Raw genomic sequence first — 16385 nt, 5'->3', positions numbered from 1 at the left:
TACTACTACTACTACTACTACTACTACTACTACTAATAATAATAATAGTAATAATAATAACACATTGTATGGCAAAAGTGTAAACCATTTTGCATAGAATCCTTGATTTTAGGCTTCGTCCTTTTTAGTGTTTAATGAATGTACAGTTATGTTTTTGATACAACGATCAGAAAGATCACGTGATTTATAACACATTGTAAACAATTGTGCTTTTTTCACTTTTTTTTTTTTTTTTTTAATTCACCTGTTGAGTGATACTGAAATTTTTTAATTTTTTTTTTCAAGCTGTGTCTTTGATTTGATATTTATGTTATCTGTTTGAATTGTAACCAGTTATTAAGTGGACATCGAAGTTTTGGCTCTCTTGGTAGTAGCTCATGGGGATTTAAATAAGGCAACAAAATGCAACCAACAAATTTATTGCTCAAATTAAAATTTCCTAGGAGACTCTTCATTTAAATTTGGAGTTGAACGGTATAAGGGGGGAAAATTATAACAATTAAAAGTTTTGCATCTGTCCTTTTGCCTTTTAAATTCTTGCATCGACTCATTTACAACTCCTGCTGCTGATTTTAAATCAACACCAACAAGAAAAAAAGTACTCAAAATATTTTGAAATGACTGGATCAGCTTGCACATGTGAAACTGAAAATATGGAAACGTTGTAGTTTTCACTACTTCATTAAAGTAGGTAAGATATTGTTTGTCCCAAATGTAAAGTCGGAATGTGAAAACTATCAATGCATCATATCTTTACAAATAAGAGTTTAAATGAATAATAATAACAATAACAACAACAACAACAACAACAACAACAACAACAACAACAACAACAACAACAAAAACAATAATAATAATAATAATAAATAAATAAAATAATAATAATAAAAGCTGCAGCTGTTGTAGCAGTAGTAGTAGTAGTAGTCGCAGTAGTGGTAGTATTTTTAAGCCGAGCTAGTCTTTCGTGAGTTAGTTTTACTGTGAAAATAATGACCGGAAACTGAACAGCCTTTGTGTGTGATTTATAAGGCCTTTGACAGTCAGTGTGACATTGGTCTTGTTCAGGGTAAACAATGTTGCATGGCCTGATAGTCAGGAGACGAGTGCTTTCTCTCTGGCGCTGCTTCCTGCAGTGTCGGAGCATTGAATCAAAACCCGCTGCAAGGGTGAGTTTCTTTTTCAAATAGGTATATTGTATCGTGTTTGTGTATTATCTCGGGTCAAAAAATGGTAGCACCAGCCACCGCTAACAGGTTTGTTCAACTTGTTTTGATTCGTTGCTGAACCCCATATAGCATTCATAGATGACAGACGTAATCTTGTAAGAAATACCCGGCATAGCTAAGAATGTAAACATTATCTATGAACCTTTGCAAAGTTGAGTCATTTAGCTGGTGAAAACGAAAAACGTATGTTGCATTGGCCGGGAATCGAACCCGGGCCTCCCGCGTGGCAGGCGAGAATTCTACCACTGAACCACCAATGCTTACATGTCAGCCGTCTGTGCACGTGACGCAAAATTAAAGAGACACGCAGTGATATAGGTTACGTTTTGTCAGTACCGGGTTGGACTTCTCCTGCCTTTGAAGTTGCTTTCGAAGTTCATTCTCGGTGTAATGGTTTCACAGAGGTGCTGAAAACCTTCCTCAGAGTACGAAGAGAGAAGATAGTATTGTGTGTCCACCGAGGTCAACTTCAAATGACGGACTCTGAGACCACCCGACTTCTTAAGAAAAACTTGGGACAGCGCCACTAACCTGTAGTGGCCAAAAGTATATTACATCCGTAGTTGTTTAGCACTAGCATATAGGATGAATGGGAAACGTTTTAGGGCTGTTTAGCTAAACAGTTTTCGACTCCGGCGCAGGATTCTTGGGTTCGATTCCCGGCCAATGCAACACATGTTCTTTGTCCCTACTGCTCCATACAAAGCCATGCCATGTTTGCTGAAAATATGTTAGGAATGTCAACAGTGGTAATTCAAGAAAAAATCATGCATCAGATGTAACAACAGAAGAAGTAGTTACAGAATAATGAGTGCCGCTCAACTTTGATGCATTAGTCTATGATCAATTATTAGGGTCCTCGGCCTGAGCAGAGGGCACCTTCTAGCAGGGCTAGAAGGTGTCCTCCGCCGAAGGCGGAGGACACTATTGTTCCTGCTGCGTTTCTTTTTTATTATTCCGTCCGCGCTTTGAACGCAAATTTCACCCCCTAAACATGCTCAAAAACTCACCAAAATTGGCACGCACATTGTGACTGCCAAAAAATTTGATAAAATAAAACAAATAAAATCTGACATCCCATAATAATATCTCTACAGCCAAAAAACCTCTAAAAATCACTCAAAAACACACAAAAATGGCTCTAGCTCGGGCCAGGAGTGTGGTAGAGAGATGAAACCAACACCAAAACGTTCGTCTCATTGAGACGCACAAAAAATATAGGAGGTATTTTTGCGTAGCTCCAACAGGAAGCCAGCAATTTGCCCGCCAAAATAAGAGTTTTCTGAAATTTAAGCCTCTCTACAAACATTAACTTGTCAATAACCAAAAATGGTACCGGCATGAAAATTGGCTCACATGACAGACCAGACCCTGTTCTACAAAAGTTGTGGGGGAATTCGTTGTTTCTGGCCCGGTTTTCGAATGGCGAGCCCTCAAAGTCGCCGACCACGCAATGTTAACAGATGGGAGAGGAGCTTCAGTGAAGCAGTTGGGCCTCTAGACAAAAAAGTAAAAGTCGCACAACTTTAAAAATGACATGGTTGGATTCCTCACAAAACGCTCTTCAAGAAAATCATATTTTTACACAGATTAGGTCAACATTCTGGCCTACAGGATGAGAAGTTTGTCCTTTGGGGAATTTGATCCTCTTGCACTTCTGTGATGATGTCACACACTGATTAGGAGCTCCACACAGCTGGTCACATGACTCAGCAGAGGCAACAATGACTCTCTCCTCCATTAAAGTGCTTATTAGACCCCCTGAACATGCTCAAAAACTCACCAAAATCAGTATACACATTTCAAGCATCAAACTCTTCAATATAATACCAAACATCCCATAATATTCCCTCTGTCCACATTCTGACACATTAAAACAGCCATAGCAGCCAGTAGGAATGTCCTAGAGAAATCAAACCAACATCAAAATGTTCATCTTATTGAGACGAACAAATTACTTGCTGACACCCTGACCTTTCCCAGACAGGAAGTTGGCTATTTCTCTTCAGCATAGCAGAGGATACGTTGCCATGGTATCAACTGACTCCCTGACATCCCATAATATTCTCTCAGAGCCATTAGGCTCACTTCCACCTATGCACAGCAAAATAGCCCTAACTGGGGCTAGGAATGTCCTAGAGAGATGAAACCACCACCAAAATGTTCGTCTTTTTCTGTTGGACACAGTGGGGCCAATACCATGATAGTAGGGCAAAACCGGCATGAGCCCCGAGGACCCGTCTAACGCTGCTTGCAGCTTTAATTTGTAATGATGTCAGAAGTCCATTTTTTATAACTTAAGAAGGAGAAAACATTTGAACTTCACAAATCAGCCTCATACAGAGAGGATCCTATCAGTGTATGGCCTAAATTCTCTCTTTCATAAGTTCTGAGAAACAATCCCTGAACGAGACTGCTTATTTTAAAGATGACTTTCCCCAACTATAACTTTGCAGAGCTGTAGTTTGGAAAAAAAAACATGAAACAATGAAGGGCAAGCATTAGCGCAGTGTTTAAGCAAAGTGCACAAAGTTTTATTATGCTGTATCTTTCTACCTTTCTATGACAGAGTGCTGCTCCAGACAGTGTGATTTCAGCACTCAGGGCTATATGTGGTGAAGAAGGCGTCTCGTTGAGTGAAGCTGTGAGGAAGCAACACGGCAAAGATGAATCCATCCACGGGTCAGTTTCTCAGACTCTCACACAAACACATGGTGGTTACACAGCTTAAAGGTACATTTTAGTTGAATTCAAGAACAATGCTTAATCTATGTCTGACCACAGTATAGGTTTGTGAGTTTAGGAGTGTACAGCAGAGTAGGAGATCCATTGCTCCAGCTCTGTTTAACTCCACTAACGTAAATGAAGATGGGGCTAACAGTTATTTTCTCTGATGAAAATACAAAACATGGATCTCCACACAAACTTTCAATTAATGGAGAGCTGATTCAGCTGTATCCGTTTGTTAACCCCAGGCTGTTATGGGACTTGGGTAAGGTATAAGGATGGAGCTGAAATAGCCTCTACCTTTGATGAACTAACCTACGTATACATGAAGTCAACCTGTTATTGGATCATTTTGGATGCAAACAGAAGATCTTGAAGATTATTAAACAAAGAAATGGAAAAAGAAATCACTATCCCTCAGTGGTAGAGGTGATGAACTCCCTCTGTTCTCTGTCTCTGTTGTGTGTTTTGTCATTTGATATGGCTCCCATATCTTCCCCTACCCACATCAAGACTGTACATACACTCACACATTGACCATGTCTCCACTGATACTAGAACAGAGCAGCTGACCCCTTGGAGAAGCAATGACGTAATCCTGCTCAGTGGAGACGTACACAGAAAACAGTGAGGGAGAGTTTTGCATGCTGCCTTCCAGGTGTCAGCCCCCAGACGTGGTGGTGTTCCCACGATGTGTGGAGGAGGTCAGCGCCTTGGCCAAGGTCTGCCACAACCACAACCTTCCCATCATCCCATTTGGCACTGGAACTGGCTTGGAAGGAGGGGTTGGAGCAGTTAAGGTAAAGTGAGCCTGTCTGAGTGAGTGAATCATCGGCTGGGTGACTTTTGCTTTTTCAAACAAAATATAAATTGTTTCAATGGCAGCTTTAAACTGAGTTCTTATCATTTACCTGTGCTTTAAAAAAACACAGAAATGCACTGTGAAATTTTTTATGTGTTTGTTTTATGGAGTGTGTCTGCATTGTCCTCTCAGGGTGGTGTGAGCTTCAGTCTGAGGAACATGGACCAGGTTCTGGATCTCCACCAGGAAGACTTTGATGTGACAGTGGAGCCTGGTGTGACACGGAAAGCCCTGAATGCCTACCTGCGCGACACTGGCCTTTGGTTTCCTGTTGGTCAGTTAACAATAGCACACAGAAACCATCAGCAGGTTTTAGAATAACATTTTTCCATGACGGACAGGACGATAAGCTAAAAGAGTTAATCGATGATAAAGTGACGGATGAATGATGAGACAAAAATGGTAGTGGTGATCCGCCAGACCTTCAAAATTCACAATATTTCCCCCCACTCTGTGTCTAATCTGTCAAAACAAAATACATTCCTTTAACAGGCTCACTGAGTTAGTTCCGTTTATTACTCTGTGTATTCTGGTTTATTGAGCCATGTTTGTGGATCTGTTTAACACATTTAGTTTGAGGTTTGGAAGTTTAGATCAACTCTTCCTAAAGTGGCCCTATGGGGCTAATGACAGTCCACCAACAATTCAAATGAAAAAACCTAAAACATCTTAGAGCATTAAAAAAAGGATTTATCAAGATTAAGACATTAATGACTGAATGTGAAAAAACAATGCTAAATGAAAGAACAAAATCCCACAGGAGAGGCAGCAGTCCCCAAACCAAATACCTCTCTCCCACAGCAAGCTGCAGAGGCTGGCTGGGACCTACGATGGCTGTCTGATAGGTGTCAGATGATCCACAAACAGCCCCAACACAAATGCAAACAGAAAAAGACTAAGGAAGTTAAAAGTGGACAACTTTAGCAGTTTTCCAATAGGCGGTTCCCCTGACAGACACCTATTTGTAACATGACATCAAGCAAACGTAGCAGCCGGCTGTATGTAGCACTATCTGCAGCCTGGTGCTCCAACTTATCTGTAGGCTGACATGACAACAAGTCAACACTGTCAGTTTGTATGTAGTTTAATAGCTGTTTATATTTAGCGCAGCTGACAGCCTGGTGCTCTTGGACATGTCAATCCTGGTTATGCCCTGCCAGTCATCTACCAAGCAGAGCTAACGTGACCTCACTCTTCATTTTATTGATAGAATCACATTATCACAAATTGGATCCTGTGTTAGCCTTCAGCTTGGGCTGTCTCTCTGTCCTGTTTATCTTTCTTCCGCTCTTCTGTCCTTTTTCTGTCTGACAGTTAGGCTCCTGTGTCCACCATCACTACAAAATTAATCACAGAAATCGTTTTTAGCAGAGAAAACACAGAACTCGTGGCGTGGTGTTGTCATAGAGACCTAGACATGTGCTGTAAATCAGTCTGATCCTGGGTGACTTGATTGGGAAGCTAAGAAGTAGCAATTTAGAATAACCTGTAACCTGCAATATTGGTGCTGATAATCTCATTTTAAAGTGTGGATTACGATCAGGCATATATCTAGAAGGAAGACTTTTTCAAGTCAGTTTCAGACTCCTCACAGCCCCTTTAATGTTAGCATTTTAGCTATATTTATCACATCTGAAGTAAAAAAAAAAAAGGAAACAATGTTTTACTTACTTTTACAACTTTTTTTTTGTTTGTATGGATTAACAATCTCTTTTAACTTCTGTTGTGTTCTTTTTTAAATTCATTTTGTGGCTTTTACAAATTGTCCGACACCGAGGGACCAGCCACTGTAGGGACCAGGTGAGCTTCACTGACAGTCAGTGGCGAGCAGAGGAGAGACAGAGAAACACACACAGCTGTAACAATCAAAAATGAAGATTCAGTTCAGAGCAGTGAACTGTACGTCTGTCACTGCAGGTGCATTTAGAGACTGTTGTTAAAGTGCAACACAGTCCTTGTATTGTATCCATCATGCTTTTGTTTGAGATTAAAAACAGAGGCATGTGTCCATGGAAAACACGTTTTCTTTATCAGTTGTTATTCAGGCTTTTTGAGTCTAGAGAGTTTAGAGAGGACAGGACAGTGGATAGATCAGGAAATAGGGTGAAAGTGGGGAGTGACATCCAGGAAGAGGCTGTGGGTTGGACTTGAACCCAGGCTAGCCTCTTGAGGCTCACAACCCTGACCACTGGGCAGTACACAGTGTGTTTTATTGTTCTTGACTTGGAGTAAGGATGATTCTTCTCTAACTCCACTTTAATCTGTGTGCACTGACCTTATCTTACTCCATAGATCTGTAGGATTGGCTAAATAAGCAGCTAAATTATTACACTCAGATGTTACACAGGAAGAAGTGCTCAGGGAAAGAAATGCTGTAGATTTTAACACTCGATACAGCCTCAGTACCAGTCTCTGATTACCCATTTATAAAGAAATGATGAATCAAATTCAAAATGTGCTCCTCCATCTCAGACCCTGGGGCTGATGCGTCTCTGTGCGGCATGGCGGCCACCAGTGCATCTGGTACCAACGCTGTGCGTTATGGGACCATGAGGGAGAACGTCTTAAATCTGGAGGTTGTCCTGGCTGATGGGACCGTCATACACACAGCAGGAAAAGGCAGACGGCCCAGGTATGTTTCAGACATGATATGTCACGTGCATGCTGTTTGATGCTTCACAGCTTTAATGCCTTTCTTTCTCAACGTGTAGGAAAACATCGGCTGGCTACAACCTGACAAACTTATTTGTTGGGTCAGAGGGAACTCTGGGGATCATCACCAAGACTACTTTACGCCTGTATGGTATCCCAGAGGCCATGGTGTCAGCTGTGTGCTCGTTCCCCTCCGTCCAGGCTGCTGTGGACAGTACGGTGCAGATTCTCCAGGCAGGAGTTCCCATCGCTCGTATTGGTGAGGAGCTGTCCATAATTTATTTGGTTATTAGCTCTTGGCTACTCTTCATTAGTGACTGGTTTATGACAAAGCCCTTTCAGCAGCCGTGAAGTTCCCAGAAGATTTCTGGAGCAAAATAAATTACACTTCATTAATCATGAAGATACATATTCAGGATTATCCAGAATTGTTTTTATTTTGACCCTGGCTGTTGCAGGACAGTTCAACCTGATACCAGGTGGGGATGTCAGGATTAACCACTTTCATTAAGCCACATTTAAAACTTTCACATTGAACACAAATGCTTCATTAGACTGAGTTTTTCTGTTTTTGTGCTCAGAAAGACACCTGTTTATTATGTTTGGCTCAACGTGAACTACACATGAACTACATGACATGATGATGTCCATATTAAACCAAAATAGGAAAAGGCGCTGATAAGAAATGGGTATCGATAACTGGTTTTCTGATTAGAAATGGTTCAATGGATCAACATCATTAAGTTTTATGCTCAAGAATCCCCCTTTTCGATTCTTTACTTTTCGCCAGACTGGCTGGTCCTTGCGTCAACATCACGTGATGTGTGATTTGTATTTATTTCTACTTATTTAAATCCATAGATATCAAGATTCATTCATTTTATTAACTAGGACTGGGACGAAATGCTTTTCTCCTGATTTGATTCTTTTACAATTTTTGGGAAGCAAATTCAATTTTAAATTGCTGTTCTTTGATATGTCCAATTTTTGCAAGTTTCAGTTCACTTTTTTAACACTGAACCATGTTAAAAAGTTCATTGATGCCTTACATCTGTATACAAAAGGCAACATTTCCAAAATTTATATGAAAATTCAGGGTGCTAATCCACCATCATGGACCAAAACAAAACTATCCTGGGAAAGGGACCTAGACATCAAACTTTCTGAGAGGTCTTGGCAACTTCACTCTTCCTCTATTTGTATTAGACACAGCTTAATTCAATTTAAAGGTTTGCATCGCCTGCATTATTCAAATGACAAGCTTTCCAAGTTATATTCCAATATTAGCTCTGCATGCTTCAGATGCCACCAAAGTCCAGCGACTCTAGGACATGTTTTGGAATTGTATATCACTGAAAAGTTTCTGGACAAATTTTTCTGAGGCCATCTCTCATATCTGCAAGGAAAAAATCCCACCTTCACCACTTATGTCCATCTTTGGGATTCTTCCTCCAGAAATCACTGTTTCTAAACTACAAGGGAAAGCAGTTGCTTTTGCATCTTTAATAGCCCGTAGAACTATTGTTCTCCAGTGGAAATCTGACAAACCTCCATCTTTCGATAGTTGGATTAAGGAAATGCTCTCTGTGCTGCAGCTGGAAAAGCTAAGATACAGCAGAGAAAACCGTCCTGAAAAATTTTGGGTGATCTGGTCTTCTTTTATTGTCTATGTTAAAAATCTGAGTCTATTATGAAGCTATTGTTATTGATACATATGTATAGACTGAGAATATCAAGTAAGTAAGATATAAGCTTGCCTCACAGACATTTGTACTTGTAAAGGAGTGATACATTTATTTATTTCATCTTCATATATATGAATGTAAGTATTTTTTGTTTTGTTTTGTTTTGTTTTTCCTTTCTTCCTTGTCTTTGTTAGTGTATTTGTATGGGATGGGAGGGTAACCGGGTGGTTGGGGAGTATTAAGGGTGTTTTTATGTTCAATCTGTAAAATGAAAAATCCATAAATGAAGTCGAGAAAAAAAAAAAAAGTTCAATGATGACAACGTTTACAGACTATATGAGGAACCATATTTTCCCCAAAAATGCACGTCATGTTAGTCAGTTTTTAGGATTTATTCAGGGGATCTGACATCACCTTTTTTTTCTCCCATCCCTATTATAAACCAAATGAAATGTTGACACAAAAAACCTGTAAAGCAGACTTTATGTACACAGAATATTCACAGGAAGAACTGACAAGGAAATTGACAAAGACTTAGATCGATACGCAGAATCATTTGGTATAAATAAAATTCTTATCAATACCCTATCCTAGTGCTGCTCAAACTGATAAAAAAGAGAAAATAGAAATAGAAGTAGAAATAGAAAATATTTTATTTATTTATCTCCGAGGGGAAATTCAGGAGTCACAGCGGCAATCAATAAAACAAAAGTAAGATAGTGTATTGAAAGTGCAAAAAGGTCCATAAGAAGATAGATGACGACATCCCGTCCACCACTCTCCAGCCCAGCCAGTCTCCACCTCCACAGGGTCCAGGACTGAGCTTCTTCAGCAGTCTGTTCAGTCTCTGTCTCCTAGGTAAAGGTAAAAGTAAAGGTAAAGGTAAACAAATGAACATTAAGAGGAGTGTGTGTTGTTTATGTAGTACAGGTGAGAGCAACTCTGTTGACAGGTGTGTCTGGATGCATGTTCAACCTGAGGGGGGATTGTTCATGCGAGTCAATTGTCTCTGTTTGTTTCTGCCTTCAGACCACTTTTGTATCACTGACAGAGTACATCATTCAGAGCCGCACAGACTCCATGATCCCATGTCTAACTTCAGTTTTTCTCCTGAACTGAGTTCCATGTCCACATTTACTCAGTTTGTCTACCTGATTTTTTTGTCTCACTCCCATTTTCCCCTTTTGCATTTCGATACTCTACTTAAAACCTTTTTACAATCCAAAAGTGCAAAATATATTTTGGTAAAACTTTTCAACTGGTCTTAACATTTTGATCAGGTGTGTATAAAAATAAAAGTAATCTAAAAAACTTGTTAGTACCTCAAATTGAAAGGGGTGAGATTTCATAACCTGTTGAGCTACAGTTAGCTCATATTACCAGCTCATGTATAAAATGGATACACTTTGAGATATTTTTCTAACTGGGTGGACTGTTATGCTAAATTTTGGTGTATTTAGTTTATATAATTTGACAGAAAATGACAAAATCCCCCCTTTTTAAAGACAGCTTCATGTAAAAACAGCTCAATAGAACATATGAGAATAAAAATAATTTACTGACCCTTGAAATTTGTGGGGGGGGGGGGGGGGGGGGGGGGGGGGGGGGGGGCTCAAATTAACAAACGCTAAATAATTGGGATAATTGTAAAACCGTCCCTAACACTAGACACCAAATGAAAAGGGTAAAAGTTTATTAATTTACCTTTATGTTAGGAGATGTCTTAAACTTTAGAGCTGAATCAGAAAAAAAAGGATTTTGTTGTTCTTTACCAGTTTTGAACAGAAAGGGTAAAACAAATATCAGGCTCCTGTCTCAAACAAGTCCTTTTATCAAAGTGAAACATATAAAGAAAAAAAATGACTTGAAATGTGTTGTTAAATCCTGTTTATGAGCACTCTCACGCTGCTCAGCTTGAAAGTTTTTGTAGAGCTGACTGTGCTGATGGGAGTCTATTCTAAAAAAGGGAGTAAATGACACATTTCAAGTCAGTTTTCAGCGTTATGTGGTCCTGACAAAAAAGTGGACTCAGGATGTAGAGCACCCTCTGCTGGCTGGCTGCTGTATGTACCTGTGAAGATTCTGAAACAGGGAGAATGAATTTAAGATCATTTCAAACCAGACACTCTCTCAGAAGACTTTTTAACTCACTGAGGGTTTCCAGGTTTGATTGATTTAAATTAAAAAAAAGTTAAGCTGAAAAGTCAGAGTCCACCACTGATCGCTGCTCTCAGCCTGAACATCAAAAGCATAAAACTGTGTTAAAAAGGCTCACGAGGAAGTCTGGATTTCACTGACCCTTGTTTTGACTGAGACAAAGACAGGGTGCTAAACCAGTGAGATGGTGTTTATCCTGCTCATTCAAAGTCATCTTTCTCCCTGTGAGATGATTTTACAAATGGGATCAGACTTGCATCGGCCTGTAGGCTAAATGTTTTAGACATCTGCTCAGATCTGGTCTTTGATAGTCTGCCTCTTTTCTCCCAGCATGTGGTCCATTGAAGAGGCCATGAAATATAAACTAACTGTTGTGTTGTCTATACTAGTCTGACCCACATATTGAGCTCAGAACAAGAAGGAGAGGATACTGAGCTGGGAAAGATAAATCTAAGACTTAAAAATGTGTCATAACTTAACTTTGTCAGGAACCAATTTTGATTTTTGCTCATTGGAATTGATGCAGTTGACCTTAAAGCATGAGGGTGATGCACTGATCTGTTAAATGCCTCATACTTACGTGTATCTTTATTTTGTGCTCTTTATTTTGTGCTTGTATGTGTTACCCAGAGTTCCTGGATGACGTGATGATCGAAGCCTGTAACAGGTTCAGCTCCCTCTCCTACCCCGTGACCCCGACTCTGTTCCTGGAGTTTCACGGCTCCGAGCAGAGCCTGAAGGAGCAGGTCGATACAACCCGTGAGTCAGTTTGCTGAACAAAAGAGATGATTAAAAGCATGGTTGAAATGCTTGATTTGAACTCACACATGTTTTATTGTACAGCCATAAAATGCTTACAGTCAACTCAGAATCACTCAGGGGTTTTCTCATCATAAAGATGTGAGTTTTTTTTATATGAATTGCTCAATAAAAACATTAATATGACAGAATTATTCTCATGTGTGTGATTCAACAGAGGATATCACTCAGAGTAATGGGGCTGCAGATTTTCAATGGGCCACAGACGCTGAAGATCGGAACCGGTTGTGGAAAGCTCGTCATGACGCCTGGTACGCTGCCCTGGCTCTCAGACCTGGCTGTAAGGTGAAGTTGCTCTCTAACACTTTAACCTGTAACAAAAAATCTGTATGAAGTTTCCAGCTGTAACACAATACCTAATGAACCTCCAAAAAGAAATGAAGCCTATGTGGAGAAGTGAAAGTTGCTGTTCGCTGATGGTTCGCTTTAGACTCACCACAGAAAGACCAGAAACCACAAACACACCAGGCCAAAAAAAAACAAAAAAACTTTTTCATCAGATCAGCTGTGGTGTAAGGTGTTTATGTAGCCTTCATGGCAAGTGAAGAAAACAGAGTCAGAGGGTGTGCCTGTGACATTGCATCATTCAGCTGTATGAGAGCACTTTGGGTTTAGTGTGAGCTGATGATGATGATGATGATGGCAGAGAGAAAGTGGTGGATATAACCGCAAAAGAGGGACTTTCAGACCCCTCTAGTGGCTTTTTTTTTTTCAGAAAAACAACTAACAACAAATCTGACGACTTTTCTAGAGTTTGGAGACTCTGATGTAGGAGCATATTTTGAACTTACTCTCCTCAATAAGCAGTGGGTGCTGGGTGAGCCCCTTCCAGTCACAGGCAGACAAGTCCTCACTCACTCACTCACTCACTCACAGCAGTCCCTCTCAGCTGCAGCCAGAGCAGGTGACTACATGCTAATCGCCCATGTGCTAATCTCTTATTGGGTTTTTGCTGATCCCAAGTTTGGATAAAGGTGGTGGGCTAAGTTTGACTTCTTAAAAAAAAAAGAATTGACAGAGGAAAGTTCATTTTCTAATTTAACCTTCTGAGATAAAATCCATTGAGATCCAGATCTCTTTTGTAAGGGTGACCTGGCCAAGAGGTCAGCAGCACACATCATAATGAATGAATAAATACAAAGTGGTTATTACAAGAACAATTTAAACAATACTTTAAAATTAATTACAGCTGATGCACTGGAAGGAAATCAAAACACAAGTTGATCAACACTGGCACTGGTCCAAAGTTTCTCGTCTGTCCTGACGCGTGGGACGAAACGCTCTAAGGGAAATGAGCTTGGACAGGTTAAGATCAGTCTGTAGAGCAGAAGGGGCAGCAAAGCTGAAAACTTTTTTCTCCATTTCAGTCCTGACACACGGAACAAGTAGTTGAATGTTTTCTTGAGAGAGCAAGGCATAAATGTATAACCAAGCAATGGCAAAAACATTTCAGATACAAGAAATTTTCAAGCTCTTGCAGCAGTTTTAGAGGATCCTGGGCTTAGTTGTTGTTCAGTTCATCAGAACATCCCTCTGATCATCAAACCTTCCTCTGGGGCTGCTGGGGAAAACTCAATACCACTGGAGAGGAAGGTTCACAGCTTCTGGATGCTGCTGTTTGATTTCAGTTTCCTTTAACAGAGAACAACAGGGAAGTTTAAAACTCCTCAGGATTTTCTCAAAGTCTCACTTTGTTAATGTTTTGAATCTGAGTGATGTTACATGACAAACACTTGAACAATTCCAGTACTGACTTAATCTTCCCCTGCTTGTTTCTGTTTTTGTGTGTGTATTGTTCCTGTAGGCATATGCTACAGACGTGTGTGTCCCTCTTTCCCGACTGCCTCAAATCATCGTGGAGACAAAGGAGGACCTGATTCAAAACAGAATTACAGGTAGCATCATGTATTTTAGTTTCTATTATTTTATGCAACTTCACAGGTCTTGAGAAAATAGATAGACATTTGAAACCATATTGTCAAATTGTACTAAGAGGAATCTGAAGATGTTATGTCTTGTTTTCAAGCTGTTAGCGTAACTTTTAGGATTGTTTTCAGGTCCTATAGCCGGCCACGTGGGTGATGGTAACTTCCACTGTCTGATTGTGGTGGACCCCAAAGACCAAGAGGAGCAGGACAGGGTGCACCTGTTCACTGAGAGACTGGCCAGGTACTGCTTCACACCTCTGTCTCCCTGTTTGTTTCAATTTATCTCAAGAAATGATGAATTCCACCTGGTCAGGCTAACAGCAAAAAATCAGCAGTGGTGGATGTAACTTATTACATTTAGTAAGTTACTGCACTTGGGTGGCTTCTATTTAGTTTTTTCTGTACTTGAGAGAAAAGTTGAGTAGTTTTCAAAATCAGTATCAGTACATTTCTACTAGAGTATTTTTTTGTGGGAAGTTTTGTACTTAACTAAATTTTACATTGAATCGGTTACTGAGTAAAAAAAAAACCCTGAAAGGATCCAAGAACAAGAACATGCTGTAATCACAACAAATCCTTCCTCAGGTTGGTCCTTCAGGTCAATAACTGCTCAGAGAAACAGAGATTTGATAAAGTTGACACTTTTTTCCAACAACAGTCAGCTCTAATGTGAGCCTGAACCTGATCCTGATCAGAACAAGCCGTCCTGCAGTCCAGACACTTCATAGTGAACTCTTTGAACTCACAGCAGGCTATGACTTGATGTAGGGAGCGTCTACAAACGGAAAATTAAAAACAAAGAGAAAAGTCAGGAGCTTCAACCCAAACATGTTGTTTTCACATTAATGCTCTCCTGCACAAAGAAGTGCCACAGGAATTCCCAGACACAGGTCCCAGAACAGGTATGGTGGTTAAGGTTTTTGATTTGATGACCATGTGGGACATTTTACAAACACCTGGGAGGCCCTGAGTCTGAGCTTGTCTTTAAAACCATGATGGTCCTGCGTGGTGCTGAATGTGTGTTGTTGTAAAACAATGTGTTTCCTGTTCCCTCCAGGAGAGCTCTGGCCATGGATGGGACGTGTACGGGGGAGCATGGCGTGGGCCTTGGGAAGAGGATACTGCTATGTGAGGAGATGGGTCCTGCAGCAATGCAGGTCATGCAAGGGCTCAAGGATACCCTGGACCCCAAAAACCTGATGAATCCTGGGAAGATTTTGCTGCCTGTTGAACTATGAACACAGCTGACGTCTCAGAGGAATTTCACTTTGCACTGAGCTCCTTGTCACAACCTGCTCTCTCCTCAAACCTCAATCAAACGCTGATAATCTCTCTCTGCCTGAAGTGTTTCCTGTTTAACAGGCCTTTAGAAATAATGGGCAGGGGTCACACAAGTACAGAAAAACATAAGTTTCTCAATAAGAAGGAAAAGAGGTGTTCAATTAACTGTAGCAGAAGACTGTTGCTGTTCTTCTTCTTTGTGCTATTTATTGCTGAATGCCACAAGTTGCTGCTTTTTATTGAAGAGATGCTTTCCTAGTCTGACCTGCTATAAAAATCAAAACCTGATCCATAACAAAAAAACAGTTACAATAGAGTCATATTAAAAATGTCTTATAACAAATTTTGTGCTCATGCTTTCATCTCTAAAGATCTTAATTTTTTTTAATTAAAAACCTTGATCTTTAAATTGTGTTTTCCTGTTTTTTTTCTTTAATGTACATGGAACATTTTGGGATTTAACAAACAAGTAAACAGATGTCTAGATTAGAGAAAGGTTTACTTGCTCAGCTTTCTCTGGTGTGACACAGGTAGTACCACCTTAAAAGCTCAGTGAGGAGGATATGACCTCAGAAATCATAAATAAGAGTTGGGGTTATGGTTGTGTTTAGGAGAGTCATATTGGTACCTTCCTGCTTCCTGTTCTGTAGACAAGTTCACAATACTCATTAGGGTTAGCTTTGCATTTGATTCACAGATACTGGACTTTGATTTCTGTAAAATCAGTTTCTCATTGTGCTCCACCTTCCTTGTTCCATCATCACAGACTGATGAGATCAAACCTCACCTGTCCCTCAGGTGTGTCTGATTCCAGATGATCAGTGGTCAGTTTTCTGCAGTGTTACATGCTGTGTAAACATCAGCAAACTCTGCTTATGACAAAGGAACATGTTCTACACTAAGGGCGATATGGGAAAAACATGTCAGGATATTTTTATGTCAGGATCAGATCTGGATTTGACCAGAATTGTTTTTCATATTCAGACTATTTTGACCTGGGAAAAAAACAGTTTTAGACCCAAATATTTCTGATCCTGCATTCTGAACT

General features: G+C 40.1%; 1 protein-coding gene and 1 non-coding gene across 4 annotated transcripts; one reads left to right on the top strand and one right to left on the bottom strand.

Annotated features, from left to right (window-relative positions):
• The first annotated feature begins 1034 nt into the window (after positions 1–1034).
• On the top strand, positions 1035–15708 carry ldhd (lactate dehydrogenase D). 3 transcript variants are annotated; one of them, XM_074676918.1, is made up of 11 exons: positions 1035–1166; positions 3796–3908; positions 4612–4753; positions 4948–5089; positions 7288–7447; positions 7527–7726; positions 11940–12068; positions 12286–12413; positions 13933–14023; positions 14186–14297; positions 15114–15707. In XM_074676918.1, exons 1-11 carry the CDS (start codon positions 1074–1076, stop codon positions 15292–15294), a joined length of 1491 nt encoding a protein of 496 aa, XP_074533019.1. In that variant the 5' UTR covers positions 1035–1073; the 3' UTR covers positions 15295–15707. The 3 variants fall into 3 exon arrangements, with proteins under 3 accessions (XP_074533019.1, XP_074533020.1, XP_074533021.1); XM_074676919.1 differs by having other exon boundaries at positions 1141–1166; positions 4467–4753; positions 15114–15708; XM_074676920.1 differs by lacking the exon at positions 1035–1166 and having other exon boundaries at positions 4512–4753; positions 15114–15708.
• trnag-gcc (transfer RNA glycine (anticodon GCC)) lies at positions 1416–1486 on the bottom strand. The gene has a single exon. It is a non-coding gene; the product is annotated as a tRNA-Gly (tRNA).
• Positions 15709–16385: the final 677 nt, after the last annotated feature.

The sequence above is a fragment of the Halichoeres trimaculatus genome, unplaced genomic scaffold (genome assembly GCF_033239565.1).
Source record: "Halichoeres trimaculatus isolate MK-OKI-2021-1 unplaced genomic scaffold, fHalTri1.1 fHalTri1_scaffold_10, whole genome shotgun sequence".
NCBI classification, from domain to species: Eukaryota; Metazoa; Chordata; class Actinopteri; order Labriformes; family Labridae; genus Halichoeres; species Halichoeres trimaculatus.
Note: the sequence above shows the minus strand (reverse complement) of the source record. Positions and strands in the feature narration are given on the sequence as shown.

What these genes read in the sequence shown, in the direction of transcription:
- ldhd (XM_074676918.1), top strand. Translation starts at nt 1,074, where the DNA reads ATGTTGCATGGCCTGATAGTCAGGAGACGAGTGCTTTCTCTCTGGCGC. An exon ending in GAGGGGTTGGAGCAGTTAAG is followed by an intron (nt 4,754 to 4,947) that starts GTAAAGTGAGCC and finishes TTGTCCTCTCAG; the next exon opens with GGTGGTGTGAGCTTCAGTCT. An exon ending in TGGCCTTTGGTTTCCTGTTG is followed by an intron (nt 5,090 to 7,287) that starts GTCAGTTAACAA and finishes CCTCCATCTCAG; the next exon opens with ACCCTGGGGCTGATGCGTCT.